The 26,002-nt window shown below is 41.5% G+C and overlaps 1 protein-coding gene across 1 annotated transcript; it reads right to left on the bottom strand.

The window, feature by feature from the left end:
* Window positions 1–495: 495 nt before the first annotated feature.
* TVP23A (trans-golgi network vesicle protein 23 homolog A) lies at window positions 496–11,833 on the bottom strand. The gene is made up of 7 exons (XM_027654974.1): window positions 11,732–11,833; window positions 11,570–11,649; window positions 6,736–6,880; window positions 5,731–5,820; window positions 3,094–3,219; window positions 1,300–1,429; window positions 496–878 (listed from the first exon to the last, which is right to left on the bottom strand). Exons 1-7 carry the CDS (start codon window positions 11,738–11,740, stop codon window positions 817–819), a joined length of 642 nt encoding a protein of 213 aa, XP_027510775.1. The 5' UTR covers window positions 11,741–11,833; the 3' UTR covers window positions 496–816.
* Between the last annotated feature and the right edge of the window lie 14,169 nt (window positions 11,834–26,002).

Genomic DNA, 26,002 nt, shown 5'->3' with positions numbered 1-26,002 from the left:
GCATTTGAAGACATTGAAAACAAGATTTTGTGTAGGCAGTTGAATGTAAAATATGCTGGGCTGACACTGGGGCATCGTGTAGTGTAGCTACTGTGGTGTGCGGGCCTGTGTCCTGCCTGCTGTGCTGGGATGAACTGTAATGCCTGGTTCTGACCTGGAATAACTTCATTTAAGGGTCTTTCCTTCCAGTGGAAAAGATCCATATCTAGAGTGAAATTCAGTGTAGTATTATAGCAAAAGTACAGCATTTTATTTTATTTTTTTTCCACAGGTATCAAAATAAGATTAATGTATTTTAACAATACATAACTACCTGTTTCACACACGCACTGTGTGAACATGTCCCCTGAATTTTGTTTTCTATTTGACCCTGAACCTCAATACTAAATAAACATTCAGTATCTTTAATAACTAAGAGGCCCTTTGGGATTGTAATTCCTGTTTTTATTGAGGAATCAAAGTTTTGAGAAGTGAGTATTGTGTACAGCAGGGAAAGGCAGTTTGATTTTGTCTATTGTAGTTCCAAAATTAAACAATTTAGCATTGTCTTTTCATTACATTTAATTCTTGGCTAAGATAATCCAGCAGTTTCTGGTTAGTTTTCATGGAAGCAGGTGCTCTGTATAAATCATTTTTGGGGAAGCTTTTAGGTTACAAAGGCTCTAAACCTTTCAGGATCTAAAGACTCAAACACAGATGACATTATTTCATGCAGACATAATTCTAGAAGAGCTTTATTTAAATATCTTCATGTGAAGAACAGCTTTCATGAATTAGTAGTTTTACTGCTCATCCTTTGAGTTCTTCCTTGTTTGATTATCTAGGGACTGTCTTGCCATGTTCTTCAGTTCCATCTTCTGAAATCCTCCTGCTCTGCCCTGCAGAGTGAACAGAGGACACATGGCTGTCAGCAGAACCTGGGACACGGGAATCTTTATAAAAGCAGGGAAGAGCCAGGTAGAAATCTGGAGGTTAAAGATGGCTCTCCCAGCTGTGCCTAAGCAGAGGGTTACATTCCAGTTGCAGTAACTCCAAGAGTTTCACTTCAGAGGACATTCTTCCTGAAGCTTGGAAGCAGCTCAGTTGTGAAGCTCAGGAGGCTTCCAAACACAGAGCAAAGTGACCTGGGGTAGGGCCCCTCTGTGTGACACTGCAAGAGAGGCTTGTTGGAGGATCAGGATCACCCTGCCAGGAGTTCCTGCGAGAACTGAGACCTGGGAAGAGCCAGGACCAACCGTGAGAGGTGGGTTGGCCTGTGCTGCCTCACGGGCTGTGGCTGACAGACAGCTCAGTACTTACTCTGGGGAACATCTGCTGTGCCAAACAACCTCGAAGTTACTCTGCTGATGGTTTTTTGTCCCCCTAATTTGCAGTGGATGTAGCCATACAAATTAGCAGTCTGCAGGGAGATCCCAGCTATCACGAGAGCCTGTGGACAAACAGAAGTTCAGCAGGGACAAATACACCACTACATATCAGCTGTGTAGGATCTACACACGTGTGTATCTGTATATACCACCTAGAGAAATGTGTGCTGTAAGAGAGGGATAATCCTTCCAATAATAAATGACCTTCAAAGAGAATCCAATGTTGTCAAACTTAAACACAGTAGTTCCTTCATACAAAATGCCTCTTTTATCAGAACACTGATACCAGTTTTGTCATTCTGTATCTTTAAAGACTTCATTACTTTCCTAAAAGCACTTACTCAAAAAAGGACCCTCTCAACAGATTCCAGAAACATTTCATGTTTTTGAAGCCTGAGTTGTATCTAAAAGTTTCACATCCAGATCCATGGCACACTGCAGGCCTGGTTAGATGCCAAATGCCTTAGATACAAATAAGATCCTGTAATTTGTGAATTTACAAAGAGCATCCATAGATAGGAATCCCCATCTAGCATTGATAGGTAGTGAAAATAACTGACTCCTTTTGTGGTACTGCAGGCTTGGCAGCAGGTGGGATCCATCTGACTAATGGAATAACTTACAAACAATATTTCTCAGCCCCAGGACCAGTTTCCTGGAAGGATCTAATTTTCATTTGTTTAACTTGCCTTTTACGAGCACCTGAGCAACCTGTCTTCAGTGCCAGTTGGGGTTCTGTCTCCAACCAGTTCCTGGTTTAGCAAACAATCTCTGGTTTTCAAAAATAAAGGTGGAGCCATGAACAAAGAGTGCTGGTTTAATTTTAACTGTTGCTTTTTTAGCTGTGCCATTTGAGGCACCAAAAAGCAGTTAATGATTTGCCCATAGCTAAATTTCTTGTTTAATCGAATAATAAAATGTAGTCCTGGCTGTTAACTGGTGATGTGGCTGCACATGTTGGAGGTGCCTTTTATCTTTTCATACTGAACTAAGAAATGGTCCTGAGCGTGGCTGGGAATGTGACAGAATGAATTCTGTGGTGATTATCCAAGCACTTAATGTTTGCAGGGGAAAACATGACGATTTCACAGACAAAAATATCTTAACATAATGCAATATATGGGGTACATTTCCTCTTGTATTTAGGGAAAAAGTGTTGAGTTTTGGTTTTTTTGTAAAGTAGATGGCTTATAAATAGAGTAATTATAAAATACATACTCATAGCTCCATTTATCAAGGTTTTAAGCACTAATGATGCTGGTTCTTTCAAAAGGGAATGGTACCAGAGATCTAAAATCCTTACTTTTAGGAGTAAGGATTACTTTTAAGAGTAAGTAGCATTCAAATCCCAAGGAGACTTGAAAACCTGAAAACCAGCATCAACAGCTCATTTTTTGTACTCTTCCAATAGTTTCATTTGACTGAAATAAGTTGGAGAAGAGTAAGTTGCTACAGTTAAAAAGAAGGCCAAAATTTTGCCCACCACTTGAGCTTCTCCAGTCACATGAAGGAGCTGACATCCAATAACCCATTAGAAGTGCAGCTAAAAATTACTAATCCATTCCAGAGCGCAGGGCTTGACTGCAGGAAACTCCTTGGGGTTCCTTGAAGCTGTTGGTAGGATTTTTGTACTGTTGGAAGATTTGGTTCAAGACCAACAGATCTGGGGTTTCCCTCTACCAGGCTTGTCTGTCAGCTGTAGATCTTTCATTATCCCCTGACTCACCAGCCATTTCAGCTTCAAGGAGAACAAGGTGCTGAAGAGAAACAGTGTCCAAATCACGGGGCAGATGATGAGACCAAGCCAAAAGATTCGGGCTTCAGCTTCAGTTGAGGCAGCAATCGTAGGCACCTGGAAGGAAAATTATTGAAACTACCAGTCACCAAGTCAAAATGCACAATAAATGACAAATATCTGGGCTCTTGAGGGAGAGCACAACACCTCAGAGCAGGCTGCAAAAGCCTTGGTTACAGATTTTCTCAGGTCAGCACAACTCACATGTCTCTGTCTATACTGGAAGGCTCATTGTTAATGACTACACTTTAAAAAAAATAAGGAAGAGAATTGTACATAAGGTTCTGATCTTTCCACAGTTTTCGAAACCTTACTCCAAACCTCAGACCACTCAACAACCACCAGTGTCAGCTTCTGAAACAAAGCTTCACAGCTGGAAAAGAAAACCCTCTGGACTCTTCCACTCCGAAAACTGAAAAGCCTTCTAGGTAATTTTCAGTATACTGAATTTTCCATGTAAAAATAAGACTAACCCATCCTTCCCCCATGAGGCAGACATTGTCACGTAACTTGTAAATGTGGTTAAATTACTCCATCTTGCCTAAGAAAACCCTGAAAGATGTAATAACTATGAGGTGTCTTAACTTTATCATGTACCCTCTAGACCAGTGATGTTGCAGAGGTCCAGAGAATAACGTTCTATGCCTTCATAGTTACAGAAAAAGACAGATCCTCTGAGTCAATAAAAGGGTTTAATCACTTGTATCCTGAATTACTGACACATTACCCAGTAGTGGCATTGCATTGCACTAACTACATAGGAGGAAAAAACCCAAAGCTGAAGTCAATACACCTGAGAACTTTGCACCTGAAAGACTTGGTTAATTTGGGGAAAGATTACAAAAGGCTGCAGTTAGCAGACTGGTAAGTGTAAGAACTGTTTTTCTTTCAGCAAACATCAGCAGAAAGCAGAATTTTGGAGATGAACCTCTGTTGCAGCAACCACGTGCCAAGAATTGTTGGTGAGTGACTTGGAATATTTCTAAGCATATTTACCCATAAAGCAAGAGATCTTAACGAGTTGCCAGAGGACTGGCAAAGGAGGTGGGAGAGATGGAGATGGGAACGCCTGACTCTGGTAGGAAAGAGAACTGCATGTATTCCAGGACCTTGCTATGACAAAGTCTTTCTCATGGATAAGCCATGGCAGAAATACAATCTATATGTTCCTTCCTGTAGTACCATAATTTTCACATTAATAAAGCTACCACTTGCCAGGAATTTTGGAAGGCTTTAGCCCATGCAGGTGAATCAACTTGGTACTTCTAGGCTAGAATTAAAAACTGTAACAGGTAAACAAGGCTTGCTCATCTCAGTAATTTTGAGATCTGGAGGTCACTTTATGGATGCCGTTGCTTTTAAGTGCTAAGAAAGCTCTTGGTTCGTGTCTCCACAGAACTAGGGCACTCTGACAGTCTTTTCTTTCGTGTAGGGTTGTCTGCCTTTAGCTTCCCTCAGATTACGGGGCACACGTGTGTGTGTGTTCTCCGCTCAGGGGAGCGCTGAGCTCCCGCCCGGGCGGGGCTGCAGAGGGCACTCCAGCCCCGCACAGCCGCCTCCTGCCCGGCCGGGACCACAGCCGGGAGAACCCAGAGGGATGGATGGTCCAGTGAGCAGCACTCGGGCGCTGTTCTGCCAGGCTCTTCCCCGAATCGGGCTGTAGAAAGCAAAACCCTGAGTCTTGACTCCGGCAGTGATGCCAAAAGCCATTTTGTAGCTTGTTTGCTCAGGGTGTTTGGGGCAGCACTGGCACTATGAGAGTGCTCTGTGATCCAGATTCTACTCCCCACCATATTCCATGAGCATGAATGAAATACTAATTTTAAAATACTGAATCACAGAATCAAGTAGGTTGGAAAAGATCTCTGAGATCATCAAGTCCAACCTGTGACCCAACACCATCTTGTCACCCAGACCACAGCACCCAGTGCCACATCCAGTCTTTCTTTAAACACCTCCAGGGATGGTGACTCCACCGCCTCCCTGGGGAGCCCATTCCAATGCCCAATCCCTCTTTCTGTGTAGAACTTCTCCCTAATGTCCAAACCTAAACTTCCCCTGACACAGCTTAAGACTGTGACCACTCTTGTCCCATTGCTGGTTGTCTGGGAGAAGAGACCGACCCCCACCTGGCTACACCCTCCTGTCAGGGAGTTGTAGAGAGTGATAAGGAATCTGAACTATTTAGCACTGCTTTCCACATAGATCTTTCCTGAAGAGGATTCTGTGCTGGCATTATCTAGGGGAAGATGTGTTTGTTGCAAGATATTCTCACTAGAAAATAGAACAGAACCACCGGAAATGTTCCATACCTACAGCACCATGCTGTGAATATTTATTCTGCTGATCCATGTGCTGACAGTGTTGTGAGACCAGCTTTGTCCTGCAGGCTTCCAGGATGTGACAAACCAGTGTTTGCACCTGAATACTTACATTGTGTTCTATAGAAGCTGGATAAAAGTAACTGTTACAAAGGTGCTCTATTTGTTACTCTATTTGACTTAGCATCAGCTTTACAAATTTCCTATGGATTGTTTGCCCTGTGCCTACTTCTATTAATATATTTACCCTTTTTGCTTCAAACACCCAGTGGCTTTTTCCATCTTCATCAATCTGGTTCCACCAGCGCAAACCAACCAAGAGTCTTCCTGTCACGTTCTAGTGATGAAACCATTATTTGCATTAATCAGTAGCACAAGTCACTTGTCTGACTAACAGTCAAAAATAAAAAAGACAAGCATGTTCAACAATCATCTTTTATCAAATGCTAAAATTACTTCCAAAAGCTGTGCCAGCTTGAGCACAATGGCCATTAATGATGGATAAAATTACCACAAATTTAGAAGCCTGTTCTCTTTTAATATGATGATTAGCACAATAGCACTTATTTAGATAAGAAATTATAGGTTGTATCTTTTTCAAGTCAGTCAGTTGGACAAGCACCCAATAAACAAATTTCCTCAGTAAAAGAGGAGCACTGAGAACAAAAACACACTGAAAAATGGGAGATCAATGATAAGCAAGTAAACTGTGTGGGTCAAGCAAACAAACTAAGAAAATATTCCTGCACCTGGATGAACACTGGAAGCTTTCAGAATACCAGAGACACATCAGTGCTTCACTTCTACAGAACAAAAGCCTTGTTCCACATGTGGAGCCCCTGGATCCTGGGCTGGCCTGACCCACCTGCCTGCATGTGATTAGGGCACCAGAGCCATAGCTGGACTTCCAGGGCCCTCCTGCAGCCCCCCCAGGGGCCTGGTCTGCAGCTCTGAACATCCTCAGACATTCATTACTTTAATTTTTATTTTTTTAAGGGGGAAAATACAAAGAAATCTACCCAGAGCAAAGCAATTTTCTCACCATTTTAGTAGCTCCCACCAACCATAGAGAACATGGTGATAAACAATAACAAACATATGTAAACATTTTCATTAAAGTGGGCTAGACATGTGATAAACCAACAGATCACAATGCTATTGGTGTTTTGTCAGTATGCATATTTCCTTTTTTGTTTCATTTAATGGCAAGCAAAATACTTTCAAAGGTAATTACTGTTCAGGGTCATCTTACCTTGACTGACCAAAAGTCAAAGGATAGAAGGAGGAGAATAGTGACAAAACAGGCAACAAAGCTGTTGCTGAACCAGTCACAGAACAAGTAGGTAACAATAGCACTCACTCGGAAAAACAGGTGGAAAAAGGTGGCCAGTGGGTGCCTAGAAAAGAAAACACAGAGCGTGAATGAAGTGATGGGACAAGAAGCAATGTCACAGTACTCACTGATGCTGTAGTATAAAACAACTATTTTTACTTTCAAGTGGTATTTTGGATTGTTGCTTCTATTATTTCAAATGTTGATGGGTACCTTCATTATCAAAGCAATAGTATTTTCAACAGCCAAGCTTCAATCTAAAGCTAAAAGATGAATGATGTGGTGTTCATGTCATACCTTTCTCAGAGACAGAACAAAATGAGGAGTCTTTCACCAGTTTCTTTGGTACTATGTGAAGGAATGTAGTTTCATAAAATAAACCAGCTTTTCAAAGCACAAAATAATTGAGATAATTCTTATGCCTTTCAGAACTGTTTTGAAAATAAAACAGGAACTCTGAAACAAAAAAAAAAAGTAGCTGTTTGGTGTAAGACAATGAACCTTCATATTTAATGACTAAACCCAAACACTCCCTTTTAGAGAGGGAGAGAGATTTGGGAATCTAACAGTTCTTATGAATTATTTCATATTCATTTCACTGGATATTTATGCTTTGCTCATCCAACAAAATTTTGTCTGTAACAAAATAAAGAGGAATTTCAGTGAAAGAAGTAACTATATGACATGGACTATTGGCCTGTGCAGTGGGACAGGGGGTAAGAGAATGCAGGAATGAGCACAGTACAATTTTCAGGGTAATATGCCAAGTATAAAACTTACTCTGTACCATTGTGCTTGGGTTAATTAGCTGAAAGTGAGAATTAACTAGAGATTATTGCATTGAAGCTGAGTGAATAAAATTTGTTTTCTGAATAAGATATTTTCATTTAAGTCAGTAGTTGTCTTATTAAGCTCCTCCATCTCTATGAACAATTAACAGTAGTGTGGCCTGGGCCATAATTAGCTGTTCAGCAGTTGAATGTTATTCTATTATAGTGTATAATAAAATGAGATATATAATATATACACAATTATAATTGTTTATGGTGAACTTAAATTATAGCTATATAAATATAATAACTATTTAAAATTCTTATTCTATAGCTGTTTAACTGTTCTACATTTGTATATTTATATGATGTCAGTCCTGTGCTTGTAGTACTACACACATGACTGGAGAAGGCAAAATGATGCACAGCTGTAGTTTATATTTACTCCTGGTCATGCCCATGTTAACTTCAAACTTTCCAAAAACTTCTTCTGACTTACAAGTAAACATGTCAGATTTTAAGTGAAAGGGGATTTTTCTGCTGTAAGCAGGTGGGTGGAGTGGGGTGGACACTGTGAACTGTCAAAACCAGACAGTGCCTCGCTGCTCACACCGGGGTGGACTGGGCTGGATCGGTGCTTCAAAGGTGACAGTAACTTTTTTGGGGGGGAAGTGGCAGGTCCACGGAGCCCCTGGAGCCCCTGGAGCTTGAAGAGCTTGAAATATTAGATGGTATAAAGCCTTTCCCATGAGAACAGTGAGGGTAATTAAATGTTCCCATGGACACAGCCTTGAGCATTAGGGAGTTAGCTGGAAGATGATAACAGTGCAAGGACAAAGCTGTTGACTATGTGTTTCAGAGTGCAGGTGTGAATTCCTGAGTGTTTTTGTAAAAATATATTTACAACAAGTATGTGGGAAAGTCGAGGTTTGCTACCTCCATAAAGCTGCCTGCAGACACCCTTGTCTCATCTCTCTTCGTGTGTGTGTGTGTGTGTGTGTGTGTGTGTGTGTCTTCTTTCTTCACAGACCAAAACCTAACGACAGATACCCCACAACAAACTTTGGAGAAGTAGTGTTTCCTTTTGGAAGGCAGATTCAGCAGGATTACTGGATTACAACAGGATTACTGTTCGGATGCTGAATCTGTTCCAATATCAAACTCTGAAGGGTATTTGCTGAAAAAAAAAAAAAGTCCATGAGCAAGCAGCTCTCATTTATTACAGTGCTGAACACTTGTTGAGGCTGTGGAATGTCAGTGTCCTCTCCCAAGGACATGCTCACCAAGCCACAGACAGACTTGCAGGTTCTTGTGCTATGGGAGGAGTGTAGAGATGCATCAAAACTTGCACCTCATTTTTTGGACAGCTCTCTCAACCTCAGAAAATTTATGCTTAAGAAAAATAACAATCCTCAAACTAATGGAATCCAGTAAATAAACTGCTCACTTCCTCACTTAACAGAACAGATGTGTTCTCTTAATTCACAGTCATCATGAAATTTATAGTTCCTATTATATAAAACAGAAGTTTTAATAAGATGATCAGCTTCTAAAACCTGAAGCTAAACAATTTGCATCGGTTTTTAAATAACTTTCTAGCTTTTCTTCTGTGAATGCATTTATATTGAATTAAACTGTACTCCATAAAACTCTTTTAAAAGTTAATATCCAGAAATGCAATGGCATCAAGAAATCAATGTATAAACATACATTATTCCTTGTATTAATGGGAGACAGTACAGGTTTTAGAATATGGCAACTTTCCTTTTTTCTTTTTTTCCTTCAAATCCACTAAAGGATGAAGGTCACTGAAACTCTGCTTGCCAGACATTTGCTCCTGAAAGCACAGCAACCCACGTGGTTGGACTTTCAGTTTTCCTGTTGCATCTAAACCTCCCTAGAGTGTAGAACTGGAGCCTCGAGGCTGAAGGGTTGCCATTTACCTTGTTACAATGACCTCTGTTCAGTTTGCAAGCATGATCCCTATTAGGACAGGAATGAACTGTTGTAAATTTAGTTTCATTCCACATTAAGGAATCATATTTGGGTCAGCCCTAAGGTGTGCCACTGACCCACAGGAGAATCATTCCCAGTTCCTGCTCAGAAGTGCCACAGCAGCACTCTACATGCTTTTGGGTTTTTTGTTGGGTTGTTTGTTTGTTTGTTTGTTTGGCTTTTGTTTTGTTTTTGTTTGTTTTGTTTGGTGGGGTTTTTTGTTGTTCTTGTTGTTGTGGGTTTGTTTTTTTTTTTCTGTCTGGTACTTCAAATATATTGAGGCAAATTTTGAATAAAGGGATTCTCTGATCATCATGTTGCCTGGCTGATGTGTGAAAAAGTGATTGTATGCTCCTGGCTGTTCCAGATCCAATGTTCTGGTACTACAGTGAACTGCAAAGATGATGTAAATTATCTTTTTCTAACTTCCTAGGAAAATAGCCATTAACCTTTTGCTTTTAAAGAGCCCTTTTGCACATACCTTGGAGAATCACAAAAGTACATCTTGTCATAGCTTATGAGAATTCTAACCAAGTTCAAGATATATGAAATCGGGATAAAGACAAAAGATTGGAACATCTTGTTATGCCCTCTAATAAGACAATTAAATTTTGCAGCACCTAGGTGTTTTTCAGGCTTGTTTAGACAAGATTCTTCAGAAATCTAAAAACAAACATCTGTGTGAACAGTGTAAGTAGTTCTGTGTGAATGCAGTTTCATTTCTGCATTCTAGAGCAGATGAGTTTTCAGTATGAGATTGTCTTTTAATATTGTTGGAAGAGCAAGAAAAAAGACCTGTCTTTAATGAAATAAGTTTCTGCACAAAGTTAATCACATAACAGTGTGGTTTGCTGAACTTTGCTTGTCTATTTATTGAGCAGTGTGGGCCAGTAGGAGCAGATCTGTAAAGTACCTGATGCTGTGGTACCCTACAAACATTTCAGGGTCTAGTCTGATCCCACAGACAGAATCTGAGGCTCATGTGCTCAAGGTACTTCTGAGCTGTATTTCTCAGTTTAGTTGAATCCTTTGGGCTATGTCTCCAAGACTACACCAAAATATAAATGTTCGTTTAAAATTTGTGCTGCTGCTGAAGGCTGACTCAGCATGCAGTTACAGTAAAGTCCAATACAGTACGAAGTGCAAGGGCAGAAATGCTTCACCAGACACCAGTAAAACAGAATAATTGTACTGTAAAGCTACATGATTGCTTGTGACCTCAGATAACGTTTTGTCAGGTTTAACATCTCTTACGTTTCTTTGTTTACACTTAGAAGAAATATTATCATTGTAATGGAACAGAGTAAACTGGGGCAAAGTGGAAGAAACCATTCTAAATCAAAGCTGATTATGTACATTATTGGTGAGTGTATACATAATTTCTTTTGACATAAAACTCTTCCTTTCACAATCTTTGGCTGAAGATTCTTCAAAAGCATCTATGGAACAACAGCTCTGTCACCTGGGACCTTGGTGTGTCGAGAGCTACAGTGACACCCAAGGTGACAAACCCAAAGGCAGACAGCTTAAGCTGGTGAGAGGGGTGAACGGGTTGGATTTTCTTAGGTAACATCTACGAGGATAAGATGTACAATATTCCACACATCATCACACTCTGTGGTAGGAAAGCACAGCAGTTTTACTGCAGGTTTCTTGCTGCTTCCCTTCAGCCAGGTGTGCAGTGCAATGCCTGAGCACTGCAGCACAGCTGCTTTTGCTGGAGCTGAGAGGCCTCACACCTGGGTGTGTCAGGTTTCCGTTTCCATGGCCGGGTGATGCCGGGCAGCAGGGCCTGCTCCAGCCCGGACATCTCCCGGACAGAGGCTCCCCATCCTCCCCGGGCAGCCTGTTCCAGCGCTTCAACACCCTCTCTGTAAAAAATGGGAATTAAGCGTTTAAACGGGGTTTTCTGTATTCTCGTGCCCCAGTGCAGCCGGAGCAGCGAGGGCCGCACGGGCGCCGCGATGCTGCGGCCTCCGCGCCGTTACCTGATGCGCGCCTTCCGCAGCGCCAGCTCCTCCTCGCTCCCGAAATCCAGGGACACATCCTCGGTGTCGTCCACCAGCGCCTGCGGCGGGGACCCGGTCAGCGCACAGGGACCGGGGGGGCCGCGCCGCCCCCCGAGCATCCCGCCCCGCCCGCCCCTCTACCTGCTTCATCCTCCCGCGGCTCCAGGGCCGGGAGATGCGCCAGGGAAAAGGGGCCGGGCTGCCCCTCGCCGGGATGCGCCTCCCCGGGCACCGCCTCGGAGCGGGGCCGGCTCCCCGTGGCAGCGTCTGCCGAGAACAGGGCGGACGGACGGGCTTTGGCCGCGGGCTGTGCAGCAGCGAGAGGAGCCCGAGCACCCCGGGGCGGCCCCAGCCCTCAGCAGCCCCAGTCCTCAGCAGCCCCAGTCCTCAGCAAGCCCAGCACCCGGGGCAGCTCCAGCCCCACCGGCAGCATCAGCCGGAGCAGGACCACTGGGATGTCATGCTCGAGACAAATCCTAAAAGGAAAAAGGAGTGACGAGAAAGGTTGAACGTACCTGTACGAATGTGAGAGCACACCTGCGTGTCGCGTTTGGGGGACACCCGCAGTGCTGCCAGTGCTGTCCCCCCTCGGTGGCCCCGTGCCCCTGCCGGGTACCGCTGTGGGGACAGGTGGTGGGACACAACACTGCGGTGTCCCTCTGGTGTGGTGTGGGTAACTCGGCCCTGCAGTTAGAGCAGCCGAGGGCACTTGTTCTGTTCAGCCTGGAGGAGACTGAGGTCTGACCCCACTGGAGTCGGCACCTTCCTCATGAGGGGCAGTGGAGGGGCAGCTCCAATTTCTGCTCTCTATGACAAGTGGCAGGACCCTGGGGAACGGCCTGAAGCTGTGTCAGGGGAGGTTTAGGTTGGATCTCAGGGAAAGGTTCTTCTCGAGGAGGGTGGATGGGCACTGAACAGGCTCCCCAGGGTGGTGGTCACAGCACCAAGGCTGACAGAGCTCAAGGAGTGTTCAAATGATACTCTCGGGTACATGGTGTGACTCTTGGGGCTGTCCTGTGCAGGGCCAGGAGCTGAACTTGATGATCTCTCTGGGTCCCTTCCAACTCAGGGTATTCCATGATTCTGTGATAAATATTTCTCCTGTCTTTTTTTTTTTTTTTCTTAAATTGCAGGTAAATTATGCAGCAGAGTTAGGGAAGTGAAACAAGACAACTGAACCTCAGGATAGGCGTAAGGATTTCACAATAATGGGGGGAAATGGTCTGGTCAGCTAAGCACAAAGTGGAGAGTCGAGGAAGATCTGATAAATTGCAGCCATGTGTAGATCTGACTAGCTATTAGCTTTAAATAAACCTGCAAAATAATAACTTCCTAGTCTTTTCTAAAACATCTAATAGAACCAGACTGTATCTGTCGAGTAACTACAGAAGTTACTGAGGTGAACATTCCAAGAACATTGATTGGAAAGTACCTTTGTGCAAGACTTGCTATTGGAGCAAAGCAATACCTAATGTGTCAGAAAAAAATAAAGCTGTTCTTAGTAGAGTTGTAACTGTAAGGGAGGCATGGTGTATTTTAATGACTAATAATGTTACTATCATCATATTTTGGCCTTGGTAGTATTAAAACAACACTTTGAAGTGTGCTAGTAAGTATAGTAGACTTGCAATTTATAATTTGATGGGATGGGTCACCATAGCCTAAAATATTGAAATATTTATGGAGACCTTTCACTCCCCAAGACGATACAAACTCTTTGAGAGCTATCATGAGGTACAATTATTCAATAATTATGTGCATACCTGGAGCTGACCTCTACTTCATTTACTGTATCAACATGCACTTCTGCTCACAAGCAATATATTAACAGTAACTCTCTGGAAGCAGCTCCCAGAACTGCACTGACAGAAACCTTCAGCATCTTCCTGACTGCCAGATAATTCATCTCAACTACTGCATCAGCTCCTCTTGCACCTCTCAGTGCAGTTCTGACAGCAAATCTGATGGTTTGAATTTAGTAATTCTGTAGTGTTGCTGTATTGTCCGAGCCATTGCATTTTTGTTCTGAGAAAGTAACTGTGTGCTGTGTTCCTGTCAGATAAAGCAGTACTTCCATGGGAGAGGTGACAATTAGCCTGTCACAGCATTAGGTGTCTGATTTACTATTCTGGTTCCTTTAATTTTCCCTCCTTCCAGTGTTTATCTCCACTGACTCGCTGTAGGGATTATCTGTTTTCCTAACAAAATCTATTAGATAATCCCATAGGAGGCTATCATTATACTATAAAAGTAGTTTTAATGAATTTCCTAAAAAACTATATCAAATTATGCTGTGTGATTATTCAAGGTATTTTATGGGTCATAATTTTCTTTAAAAGCAAATTAAGAGCTAGAAGGAATCCTTGTTCCCTAGAGGAGTCATTGGTCAAACCAAGAATTCCTTCATTTTATGTTTACTGGAAAAGAATTCTTCTTTGTTTTAAAATAAGTACATCCGAGTGAAACCTCATTAGAAGTCTCCCCTGTTTTCTAGGATTTCACAGAACAGACTGTCTTATTTTCAACACTTTTTCTGAGTTCTGGTTTACATACAAATTATCTGAACAATGGAAAGATTAGCAACACCCTAAAGGTGATGTAAGTTCTCAAATGCTGCTTCAGCAGCACCAAAGGTGAAGACAGTTATGCTGAATTTAAGAATTGTACTTTGATTTTCAGGTTTGTACATAGGAAAACCTTGACCATTTATAAAATATATTAAGATTTCACTTAATTGCTGACAGAAACATGTGGCATAAATAGTAAAAAATGTACTACTTGCTGCTGTGCACTTGCCATTACCTCACAGGCAGACAAATAACATTACCTCTCCCCAGACAAATAACAGCCTCTGTATGGTAGAGCACCATCAGTGCCAAAGGCTTGATAGGAATAACTAGGAAATGCCTCTTATTCTCTGCTTCAACAATAAACAGAACCTCCTCTGAGATTAATATGCTGTTTTATGCACACAGCTTCCAAGAAGTCAGCTGATTTCTCTTTCTCTTTAGAGCACCACCCAGAATGTTGCAGGGTATGGCACCAGAGACTCTCCCTGTAAATTGCCCAAGGACATTGTGAATAATTTGACAGGTTTTGCTCTGGTTTAAGTGTCTCAGTGGTGTTTACACTTGAGTATTCTGTTCCTCTGAATATGGGAAAATATTGTTAATCCAGTAATAACTCTTACCTCACTTTCATTAGATGCATTTAAAGGGTTTGTTGGAGGTTCAGTAAAATGTTTACATTTTGAGGAGATAAGGCAAATCAGAGAAGGTACTAAACAGATAACTTTCTAATAGCATATCTTTCTAATAATTTGTAAAATATGATTTTCTGCTTCGGCCCAGAACCAATTCCTATGGATTTTTTTGGCTGTACATACCTGAATTGCTGTCACTGGCAACTCTTTCTTAACAGGGGAGAAGCCACAGCATACACTTAACAGATCAGTGTCTCTTAGTTGGGTGATGTGTAGTTATAATCAAGTTCTGTCATTAGTAAGAAATAGGCAACTGAAAGATATGTCATAGATTAAGAGGTTTGGGTCCTAAATATAAATGGGGATTAAGAAAACCACAAAGCCTGTATTAAACCTTTATTCAGTTATGCCTAAAAAGGTGGAAAATAATTTTTGAGTATCTGAAAAAGGAAGTATAAATACCCATTATTGCACAGTAACTGGCTTTCATTCTAAAAAGTGCAGCAGTAGCTGTATTACTTTCAGTTGGGAAAAAAAGCCAAAGAAACATTCCACATATTTAATACCTTATTTTGTCTTCTGTATTCACTGTGCGATTTTAAGCCTTATTTTAACCCATGTTGTAGGAATCTCTAGTGCAGTTCCCTGGGAATCAAAAATCTTTGAAATTATTAACGAGTTTACTTCAGCATCTTTTTCTCTTCAGGCTGTGCAGTGGTCACTTAGAAACAGCCAAAACAAAGTCATAGCAAGGCAAAGTCATCACCTCTCTGCCACCCTGGGCTGCAATGCTTCCCAGCATTTGGATGCAGAATTCTTGGTGTGTTTATATCTCTCTTGTTATGTTCAAAGCTTTATTCATTCTCAGCTACAGTTCGTGGTGCTTGTTACTTTGGCAAATAATCTCTCATTCCTCAAGTTGGGAACTGTTTGGGCACCTGGAAGAAGTTTGATTAAAGTAACGTCCCAGATCCACTGCAGTAGGCGGGGCTTATCCCTGCACTCCGGGATCCGTTTCCCGGAATGGCAGCGATTTCATCAGAAAAGGTGCTTGGAGTCCCTCCTTCCTTTGCCATACAAATTTAAAATGCCTTTGCACTCTCACAAAAGTATCCAATACCTCTCCTGCCTTAGGCCAGTCTTGTATAGGCTTGCTGAGGAAAAAAAAATATAATAATAATCTTAACCTGTTGAATAAAAGACCATAAGGGTTATTGAAGAGCTGAGAAACTTAGTACAGTAGCTGATAAGAAAAATTGAGTACTGTTGCTTCTACTGCTCTATCTGCAAAAATACAAGTTAATAAATAATAAAAGTTGAAGTCACTTATAAAAGCTGTAAGCTGCTTATTCATTAGCTTTATTTCTTGTATTCTTTTTTTTTTCCTCCCCCAGCTGCTGATAATACCCACATAGCCTTGTTCAGCTTTCTGAGATGCTTGTTGGACAGTTCTTCAACCACTTTCACTGGCAATTTCTACTTCATCTTTTGTTGTGGAGGCTGTGGCTAAGCAGCTTTGGCTATACTTGCTGACATTTGTTTTCCTTATTTATTCTAAATTGCTGTGTCTGTGAGGGGGTGGTAAAGGCAATAACTTTATCAGAAAAAAAAAAAAGAAAAATATAGACAAAACACAAAGTAAGAAAGAGTTCCTAATCTGGGGGTGCAATGAAATGAAAAACCTGTACCCACCATTTTTAAGTCTTTTGACTTGCAAATTCTTTGTTGAAGCAGCCTGTGGTTCCTACTTCTATAGTATTATTGTTTAATAGTATCTTTCCTTACTCTGTTAATATTTACTTTTCTAGTTCACCAAATATCTTCAGCTCTCTAATATTCCTTGTACTCAGTCACAGAGAACTTGAAGGGATATCTGAGGAATTAAAATTCATCAGATCCGCACTATTTCTGTAGGTTTGAATCAGACAGAGAAGAAGAGGTGCTCAGGATTGGTCTTTAGGTCACTAGATCCCCCATATAAGCCACAGAGGCATTAAGTGCCTTGGAGTGGGGTCTGACACATCTTTACAAGATCTACCAGGTCCTACGGGAGATAATTCCCTCTGTAAGGAGCACACAGCCCTGAACCTCTCCTGGAGGAAGGGACTCAACCTCTTTTGGGAAAAAGGAAAGCAAGGTTCATGTCTGTGGCCTCTGAGCCCCTTTTACAACTGAGTCTGTGATTGAGAAGAGACCACAGTTCCCTCTGTGGCCTGACAGGTGACAAGCCTCAACCTCCCAGCTTAGAAGAGGAGGGAGCTCCAAGCTGTACTGGATGTGTCCACAGCTGAAAGCTGTTCTGCCTGACTCCCCAGCTGGAGGGTGAAGCATTTGTCTCTCTTGTGAATAGGCCTGAGTTCATGAGCCACACATGTTTAAAATCTATAAATAATCACCAATTAAAAATGCTGAAATAAACCTTGGAAGAAGAGCAAGAACTCAAACCTGTTTGTTTCTCAGGGAATGCACTGACTGCCTGATTTTCATCCCTCATGCAGAAGGGTGTGAGAGTTCTTCTCCATGGCAGAGCAGACCAGGGACCACAGTGCAGGGCTGCAGGAACATGGACCTGAAGCTCCTGGAAAAGATGGTGGTGTGACCTTGCCTGTGATACCACAGTCACTGTGTGCAGTTACAAGAACAACAGCACAGCTACCGGAGTGGAAGTCACAATAAGTGCTGGTTTATTCAACTGACTTAAGGCAGAGCTACCGTGTCTGGTGTGGATTTTGATAGCTTTTGTATCTGGTGCATGCTTTAGTTGACAAAGATCAGAAATGCTCCAGGGAAGCCCCTAAAATATGTGGTTTCTTCAACTGTCAGTTTAATATTTTTGCCTCAATCTGAAACTTGCCACAGTCTGTGGTTTTGCAGGCATCCTTTTCTTTGTTTAGCTTGGGTTTGCATTTGCATTCCGGTTTATTCTGCAAGAATAAAATTCTTGCTCTATTTTATTTCAATGTGAGGGAAATTACGGGGGTTTTATGTCACATGCTCCAGTGTACCAGTGTACTGGACTAGTTATGTGAGTTCCAGTGGTGGTGTCAGAAAAGATACAAATTTCTTGTATTTTCTTCTTTTTTTTCTTTCAATTATTCTTAGCTATAGATAAATTATAAGTGCATTTGTAGCAAGATGAATGCTGTTGTGCACTGTCTGTCCCAAAGCTACTGCTAAGAGATTTTTGTGTCTGTGATGCTCACAGGGCATAAGAGGTTGTCTCAGTGTCTCTCCTCTGTCTGTAGGCCAGGCAGCAGACAACTTTTAGTGGAAATACTTCACACTCCATCCTTGCCTTCCTGATGAAATACCTTGTGCTAATAAAAATAATGTAATAAGAGAACGGCATGCTTATAAATCAGCAGTGCTTTGGCAAAGTATCACTAAATCAGCAATGTTTTGTTAATTTTTGGGTGGTGGGGGTGGGTTGTTTGGTTTGGTTTGGGTTTTATTGTTTGTTTTGTTTTGATTCTTTACTGGAAGGTTCTGGTATGTGCCAAAGCACCATCATTCTGGTGTCAGTGAAAGTAATGAATCAGTGGTATTCAGGTGAGGAAGAAAGTGGTGGAATTCATAGTTTGAACATGGACCTATCAACACAAAGGCAGCATAGAAAATGTTTCACAGAATCACAGAATATTCTATGTTGGAAAAGACTCACAAGGATCATCCAGTCCAACTCCTGGCCCTGCACAGGGCAATGAGTCAGGACAATCCCACCATGAGTCTGAGAGCATTGTCCAAACACTTCTTGAGCTCTGTCAGTCTTTGGGCCGTGACCACTGCCCTGGGGAGCCTGTTCAGTGCCCAACCACCCTCTGGGGGAAGATCCTTTTCCTGAGATCTGACCTAAACCTCCCCAGCTTCAGACCCTTCTCTTGGTTGATGCTTTGCCTGATGCCCGCCAGGACATGCTTGACCCTCCTTGGCTGATACCTTGCTGCTAAAAACAGTTTCATGTCTTTGTCTTCATATCTCTGCCTGATTCCCCACAGAGAGCTCTTGGTACAGCAGTGAAACCTGGGCTGCACAAGCTGTGCTGAAAAATTGATGTTACCTTGTTACCATTATTTATGTTACTAAGCTAAAAACATGAGGCCTATGAGTTTTTAAACACTAATATTTTAGAGAAACAGAAGGATTTTATTCAATGTTTATGGCAGACTGGCAGAAAACTTGTAAATCTCAGCCTAATAAAAATAGAAACCAGGGTCATTTCTGCAGGAATGACTTTTGAAGTTAGTCAGGATTCTGCAAAACAGTCATTGCAGCCTTATCTTGGGAGTTCTGCCAAGAGTCCTTGTGGCCTGTAAATTCTGCATTCTTTGTGTCCATTATAAGTGGTACCTCCTTCTCCCCAAGCTTTGTTAACCTCCCCCTAAATCTGAAATCATTGAAGTATATCAAGCCCTAAACCTTAAGAAGGCAATTCTGCCAACAAGGAATTTACCTTTCTGACACCTGAACATCACTTTGAGAAGCAATGTCCAATACTGTATTTTAGAAAGAAAAAAGATTAGACCCCTCTCTAAATTGCAGCCCAAGGTCCTTCCATAAGTTTTACAGGTCTATACCAATATTCTACTAAGTATTCTTTTACTCTCCTTTTAAAGTCGCTTGGTTTTGTAAAAGTAATTCTGAATGCTACAATTTAAGCTGGGGTTCTGTTGTTCTATGAGGGTGGCCACTGTTAGAATTGCCCCAGAGCTACCCCTCTTCTCCAACATACACAGTAATCCTCTGTGGGTCAGACTAAGAAATGAGTTTACCCCCTCAGAATGTATCTGCATTTTTATCTCTCCTGCTGCCCGCCAAAAACCTCAAGTCTTGAATTCAGCCTCAAAAGTCATTAAATACTTCCCCTATTTAAATGGGCAGCAGTTTCATGCTGGCAGTGCAATTTTGTTGCTTATAGACATCTGGAATTTCAAATGGAAAGCGTTCTTCCCATATATGATAGAAAAACATCAGAGGTTTTCCTACATGAGTTGCCATCATGTGCCATGAACAAGGGCTCCTCAGACTGCCAGTGGCTGCTATGCCAGTTGAGAAAAACTGCCCCTGTTGTGGTCTCTTAAATCTACTTTGTGTGTCTGGTTCTGCAGGAGGTGGCAAAGAACAATTTTTATTTTGGCCCAGCTATAAAAATGGGTGTTTGGTAGTCACCCTGAAGGGGTAAATGTCTTTGTTGCTGCTGTGCATTATGTTCAGCTCTCTTCTCCTCCTTATCTAGTCTCCAGTTATGTACTTTGCACTGTGTATGCCACAAGGCATTCTCAAAATGCAATAAACAAAAGTAAATCTTTAACAAAGCAAAAAAGAAAAATAAAGCTAATTTACCAGAAATGTACTTCCTCTTGGCTCATTATCTGTCATGTTCTGAGGCTTGAAACACAGAGGTTTAAACAACAGAGGGCAACCAAAGTGCCAAAGTACAGGTCTACATTTTCTTCTAGGTCCCTGATTGTTATAGCAGAATCTACAGCCTTGAAATAAATACTGGGGCAAAATTTCTAGGCCTGGCTTACAGATGGGATCTTTAAACTCCAGTCTGCTACATGGCTGCCTAAACTAGCCTGAGGCTGAGTATGGCAGATGTATTTAAATATAATCTAAATCTTTTCTCTTTATTTGCTACTAGATTTTACTGCCTTGAAAATTGCCACATACATTTGAAAGTGGAGCAGTAATTCCACCTAGGAAGAAACAATGCACGGGGAGGAACTTGCTAAATCTTTACAAAAAAATTAAGTAACCTGCTGCAGATTCTCATTCAGATGCAAAATACCTTTGCAGAATGAGAAGAATTTGTTGTTTCTTCCAAACACTTGTTTATGGTCAACATCAGAAAGTGCAACACTAGAAAAAGAAGTTCTCTCATTATCCAACAGCACAATTTTAACTTGCAGTGCAGGTGGGTAACAGGTTTTGCTGTAATTGTGTAAGTGGCAACCGAGAAGAGTAGATTAATTGATTTTCCTTATGGAGAAGTAAATCCCTTGGATGTGTATTCTAATCTTCCTTTAAATCAGAATTTGCCTTTTAAAGGCATTTTCCTTTGAAGTTGCTGCCTACATCGATTCAAAACAGAAGAAACAGTTTTGTTGAAGTATGAGTAGAAATAAGGTCCAATTCATTTAGGAGAGCAATGCTCCTGGGCTATTACATGAAAAAGATATTTTTTCTTAGTTTTATCAGCATAAAACTACACTGAATAAGATGCCTTCAGTTTTACTTTGCCATCTTGTGGAGCAGAAGAAATGCTGAAGGCAGCTAAGGGTTTCCCTTGCAGAAAGTTGGGAATCACTTGCAGTCACAACAAATCTGAATGAACTTACCACAGCTTGGGGAAGAGGGAAGTTTCAGCTTCTTCTGCAATCACTGAGCTCTTGAATGGGATCAACAGATTTAAAACAAACAAACAAACAAAAAAAAAAAAGCCAAAAGTATTGTCTCTGTTATTTGGCACGGGAAGTTTTCAGAAACCTTTCTCAGCAACATCAGTCACATTCAAGACCCCTCTAGGCACCAGCTGTCCTGACTAAGTCTCCTTCTTGATGGGAGGTGCAGAGTTCAAGCCACATGAGAAGATGTCTATTAAGAGAAGAAACTCAATTTAAACTGTAATCCTTGGCCAGTCCCTGCAACTCATTGAGCTGCTGCACCTTAGTCATGCAAATCCCAGACGAGGAAAGCTCAGAGCTCCAGGGCAGAAGTGTGGTTGGCTGTGAGGGGATATACTAATGTGAGAAGGGTAGACTTCTTGTGGAGAAAGAACTCCCCTCTATGGAATAGTTCCAAGGGAGAAAACAGCCTGTGATACATCATCATGATTGTCACTTAAACATAAGAAAAGAAGATTTTCTGCAAGTGTTTCACACCTTAAGCAGTGTCCACCTGCAAATGTGCCCAGGTGGTGTTCACCAGGAGAAGGAGATTAGAGACTTTTCGACCCAAAAATGGTATTGTTTCTTCTCTTACATCTGCACTGGAGACAGATCAAAAGTGGGATGGCCTTTGAATAGGTGTTAAGATATAAAGATTTCAACTTGGCTCCCGTTTTTTCTCTTCCCACAAGTTTTAAGAATTCCTGAGGAGTTTTCCAACAAGATCCGTAAGATCATAATCTGGGAGGAAGCCTAGCTCCTATACAGCTGCCTCTGGCTTTTGCTGAGCTATAGGCAAACATACCAAGCAACAATGTGCTAGAAGTACTCTGCCTTTGACCTCAAAACTGATTATCTTGTAGCTAAAACCAAAATAAGAGAAAGGGGACTAGAGTGGCTTAAGCTTTGAAAACTTGATTCAAGCACTTTTGCTGCTATGGTCCTAAGTTTAAATCAAATGTGATTTCTATTTCTGCTTTTGGTTTTGCATTTGTAGAAAAAAAAAATTTTCTTACTGTCTTGACACCAGATAAAATCTACCAAGGCTCATGTCATACCCAGATGCCACGAACTGAAGGACATAACTGGCCTACCTTGGTACACTTTCAGCTGCCTCACTGTCCCTGGGAAAAACAGTGAAATTAATTGCTGACATTTTACTGATATTATTTGGATTCCAAAATCAGCTGTAGACTTTTGGGTGGCATCATATTTACTTAGAAGTGATACTTCCCCTTGGTGAAGAGAAATCAAAAGCACAACTTCTCCTTTTCAACTCACTTTCCTCTTTAAAATGTATCATAGCACAAACAGTGTGTGTGAAAAAGAGAACTAAGTCAGGCCATACATTTTTACTATTTGTTACTTTTTATGTTGCTATTGCTTGGCACCTTCCATTGCTAAGGCAGGTCTTTTCTTTTGGATCTTGAGAAGAACACTACCATGACAATCCCTAGAAGAGATGTAGCTGTTATGAAACATCCCTCTTAGCTATGAAAGCCGTGTGTGAGGTAGAGAGAATTCACAGAACAGGAAGGGAAGCTGACCACTAAAGCAAAGTAATGAACTGCTGATGCCTGTATATTTATGCAGGCTTGAGACATTATAATCAGAAAGTAGGGAAATTTGTTAGATAGACTTTCCAGTCTATGAAAACTTGCTCAACCAGCAGTACCTCAAAGCTATTCAGCCTGGATAGAAGGAATCCCAAACAAAAATTCTAGGGAAACAAATTTGTGGCCAGAGAGGCCAAAGCCAGTAGCTGACTGGAAAACCAGAGCTCAAATGTAGACCCAACAGCTCAGCCAGCATGAAAGGAATTTTCAAGGAAGCACAGTTCCTTGATCATAACACAGTATGGAAGTCTCTAGGGACTTTACAGCAATGCTCATGAGCAGGAAAGAATGCTGCTTTCAGCTAATATCCAAGGACCAGCCCATCCCCAGACTTTGTTACACTTTGCAAAGCAGAACTGCAGGAATTTGTTTTGGATAAATCTCTGAAAGAAGGCTTTGGTTACCAGTGTTGTGCCTTCCATCATGAATGCACACTCAGATGGGATTTCCTTAGTAATTCCACCAGGGTTTGCAGCTCTCAGTGGAAACCTTTTTATGCATATTATGAACATGACTTCCTGTAGGAAAGGAAAGCTGTGATATTATGGAAGATGATTTGAACATAAATCCTTTTAGATTGCAGGGGTGTCTTACCTGTATGAGTTGCTGCTGGTCATACCTGCAGCTTCCTCAGAAGGTAATTTTCTCAAGTGAGGTTAGGAACTCAGAAGGTTCAGAATTTCCAGTCTAGTGGGTACAAAGACAGATTACAGCCTCAAATATTTGTGGTCATTCAGAATCTCACAGAACTTGGGATAGGAATTCTCAGAAGGCTGACAGAGCAAGACTCAAAGACATAGATAAAAATACAAGAGGAAATGCTAAGGATAAAAATTAAGATAGTTCATAAGAGGGCAAAATACTGACCTGGAAGATTCTAGCTCCGTTATTACATGCATTCAAATTAACGACAAGAATTCTTTTTTTAAATGTAGAATACTATAGACAGTGGCCTAGTACCACTTATGCTGGGAGTATTTACAGTCTGCTTTCTTCTGATAAAATCCCTGATGTGCTTGAAGAGGTGTCTGCTTCTTCCCATTTTTGTAATGTAGCACTTAAAATCTGCATTCAGAGATCTTGAAGATCTGAAGCATTAGTCTTCATCCATCACATGTTCAACCATGGTCACTGTTTTTTAGATTTTAATTCACTAGGAAATTACTCAAATTTTATTAGAGACTTCAGCTTCCTTTAAAGCAAATTCTCTTCTGGATTTCTTGTTGAAATTTGGTCATTTGTCAGCCTTAAGTTCAATCATTGCTTCACTCTGAAGAAGCTTTGTAAATAAAACTTGGGTCAGGAACAGATTGATATAAGCAGGTTTCTCTTTATCTACAGATGTTTACAGTTCCTGGACAAAAATGTCCCAGACTTCTCTCTCTGGTAAAGTGCATTATTGACATCTGTTTAGAAGTGTTTCCAGTACTACTGAATATGTTTTGCCTCCTCTTTTTGCAGCAGGGCAGTTTCTCAGCAGACATTGAAGCAAAGAGACTGATGGTTCTCTGAAAAGCTTAGGCACTTCTCAGCTGTCTCACACCCTCCTGTTTTCCAGTCTGCTTTTCCCTCTGTCTGTAAGACCACTTTCATAGAGTACTCCACTAGATGAACTATTATTTCCTCAAGCCATTCCTTTCTGCTGTTTCCAAGTGGCAGAAAGTTGTAAAAGAAGTGTTGTACAAGAAGTGGACAACCAGTCTTTGCTGCAGTCATGAACTGGAATCACAGCTGAGTAAACAGCTGAACTCCTGTTCCCGAGACTTTTGCTCTTGAAGTACAGAGATTGCCTCCTGGGACTTCCATCTCAGAAGCTGGTAAAAAAATCTGCCTGCAGGGCTGGTGAAGAAAATTGTCACTTAAGGGGTTGTGCTGCACACCGGAATAGGGCTAAAAAATAACCCTCTTAAATTTTGTTATGGTTGTTCTATTGTCTCCAACCAGAACAGAGCACTAAGATACAGAACTTGTATCTGCGCAGCCTTTCGTTGTTTCCTGCTCTGAGTGCTGTTATTCTGAGTTGTTGCTTTTCTTCTAATGTGCACAGAGGAATTCCAGCACAGCCTAGATGGTTGGAGAGGTTGGTGTTCTGCACCACAGGTTGGGCTCCATGTCTGTAAATGCAGGGCACAGATCAGCTTCTCCCAGGGAGGAAACAGTTTTATCCCTTCTCAGCGAGCACTTTGCCATGGAATCTGGTGGATCTCCTCTGCAAAGAGAAAAGGCTTACACAGGTCAGCAGCTGCTTTGCTTGTAGGAGCTGCTGCCTTGTGCAGAAGCAAGTTGTTTTCAAGGAGCTGATCAAAATCTTGCATTATTAAAGCAGGAAATTCTGAATGTCATTGTGTTTGTCAGATCCTACTTCCCTCCTTTTACCTTGGTGGAACTTTTCTTTAAAGCTATAGCCAACGGAATAATACTACAAAAAGTATTTACTCACTTCAGAACATAGCCTCTTTTGTAACTAATTTCTAATTTGTATCAGTCTATGCAAGACAAAAGCAAGCAGATAAACTTGCAGAGCCACACAGAAGCAGCTACAGGCATCGTGATGGGAATGCTCATGAATGAACTTGGTTTTCAAAAGGCTGTTTGTCTTACACCAGGTAGGCACTGGCAAGGTAAGTGATGATTAGATGAATAAACGTTCTGTCTGATGCTGCTATGAGCAAACCATGAACACCACGTGCAAGCCAGGCAAGATTTATGAGCTCCTGTTTCACAGAACATCCTACTTGTCATTTTAGACCAATGGCAAGAGACTCATGCTTGAGATACCAAACCAGTTTTATACTGGTAGAGTCTGTGAACATGTGAAAGACACACTTTCACTTCTGTTACCCCAAGTGGAGCTGCAAGGTAAGTGTCCACATACTGTTTGCTTTGCTATTCCTGATAACCAGCATGATTTTGGGGCAGATTTGAGCAGGAATGAAAAAGGAGAATAATAATTTTGGGGAGCAATGGAAATTGTCACTGTTGGCTCTCACCCAGTTATGAATTCCAACCAGATAATTTAATCTGTTCCTAGCTGGCGACAAGAGCAAGATCTTAGCGGTGGCAGTGACCAGTGAAGGTAACAGTGCTTGTGGTACTAGGGTTGCTAGAAGGGAGGTTCCTCTTACTTTTCCTCCTTGGAATTCCCCTGTGAGTGTTCTGGTTTGCTTATTTCCTCCCTTCTGCTGTCACTTTCAATTTACCCTGGGCA

The sequence above is a fragment of the Corapipo altera genome, unplaced genomic scaffold, assembly GCF_003945725.1.
Source record: "Corapipo altera isolate COAL_440 unplaced genomic scaffold, ASM394572v1 98, whole genome shotgun sequence".
Lineage (NCBI taxonomy): Eukaryota > Metazoa > Chordata > Aves > Passeriformes > Pipridae > Corapipo > Corapipo altera.
Note: the sequence above shows the minus strand (reverse complement) of the source record. Positions and strands in the feature narration are given on the sequence as shown.

Excerpts from the sequence above, each read along its gene's own strand:
- TVP23A (XM_027654974.1), bottom strand. Across the intron at positions 3,220-5,730 it reads GGGTGTTTGAAGCAAAAAGG|GTGCCTACGATTGCTGCCTC; the intron begins GTAAATATATTA and ends TTTTCCTTCCAG. Across the intron at positions 1,430-3,093 it reads CCTTGAAGCTGAAATGGCTG|GCTCTCGTGATAGCTGGGAT; the intron begins GTGAGTCAGGGG and ends GTTTGTCCACAG.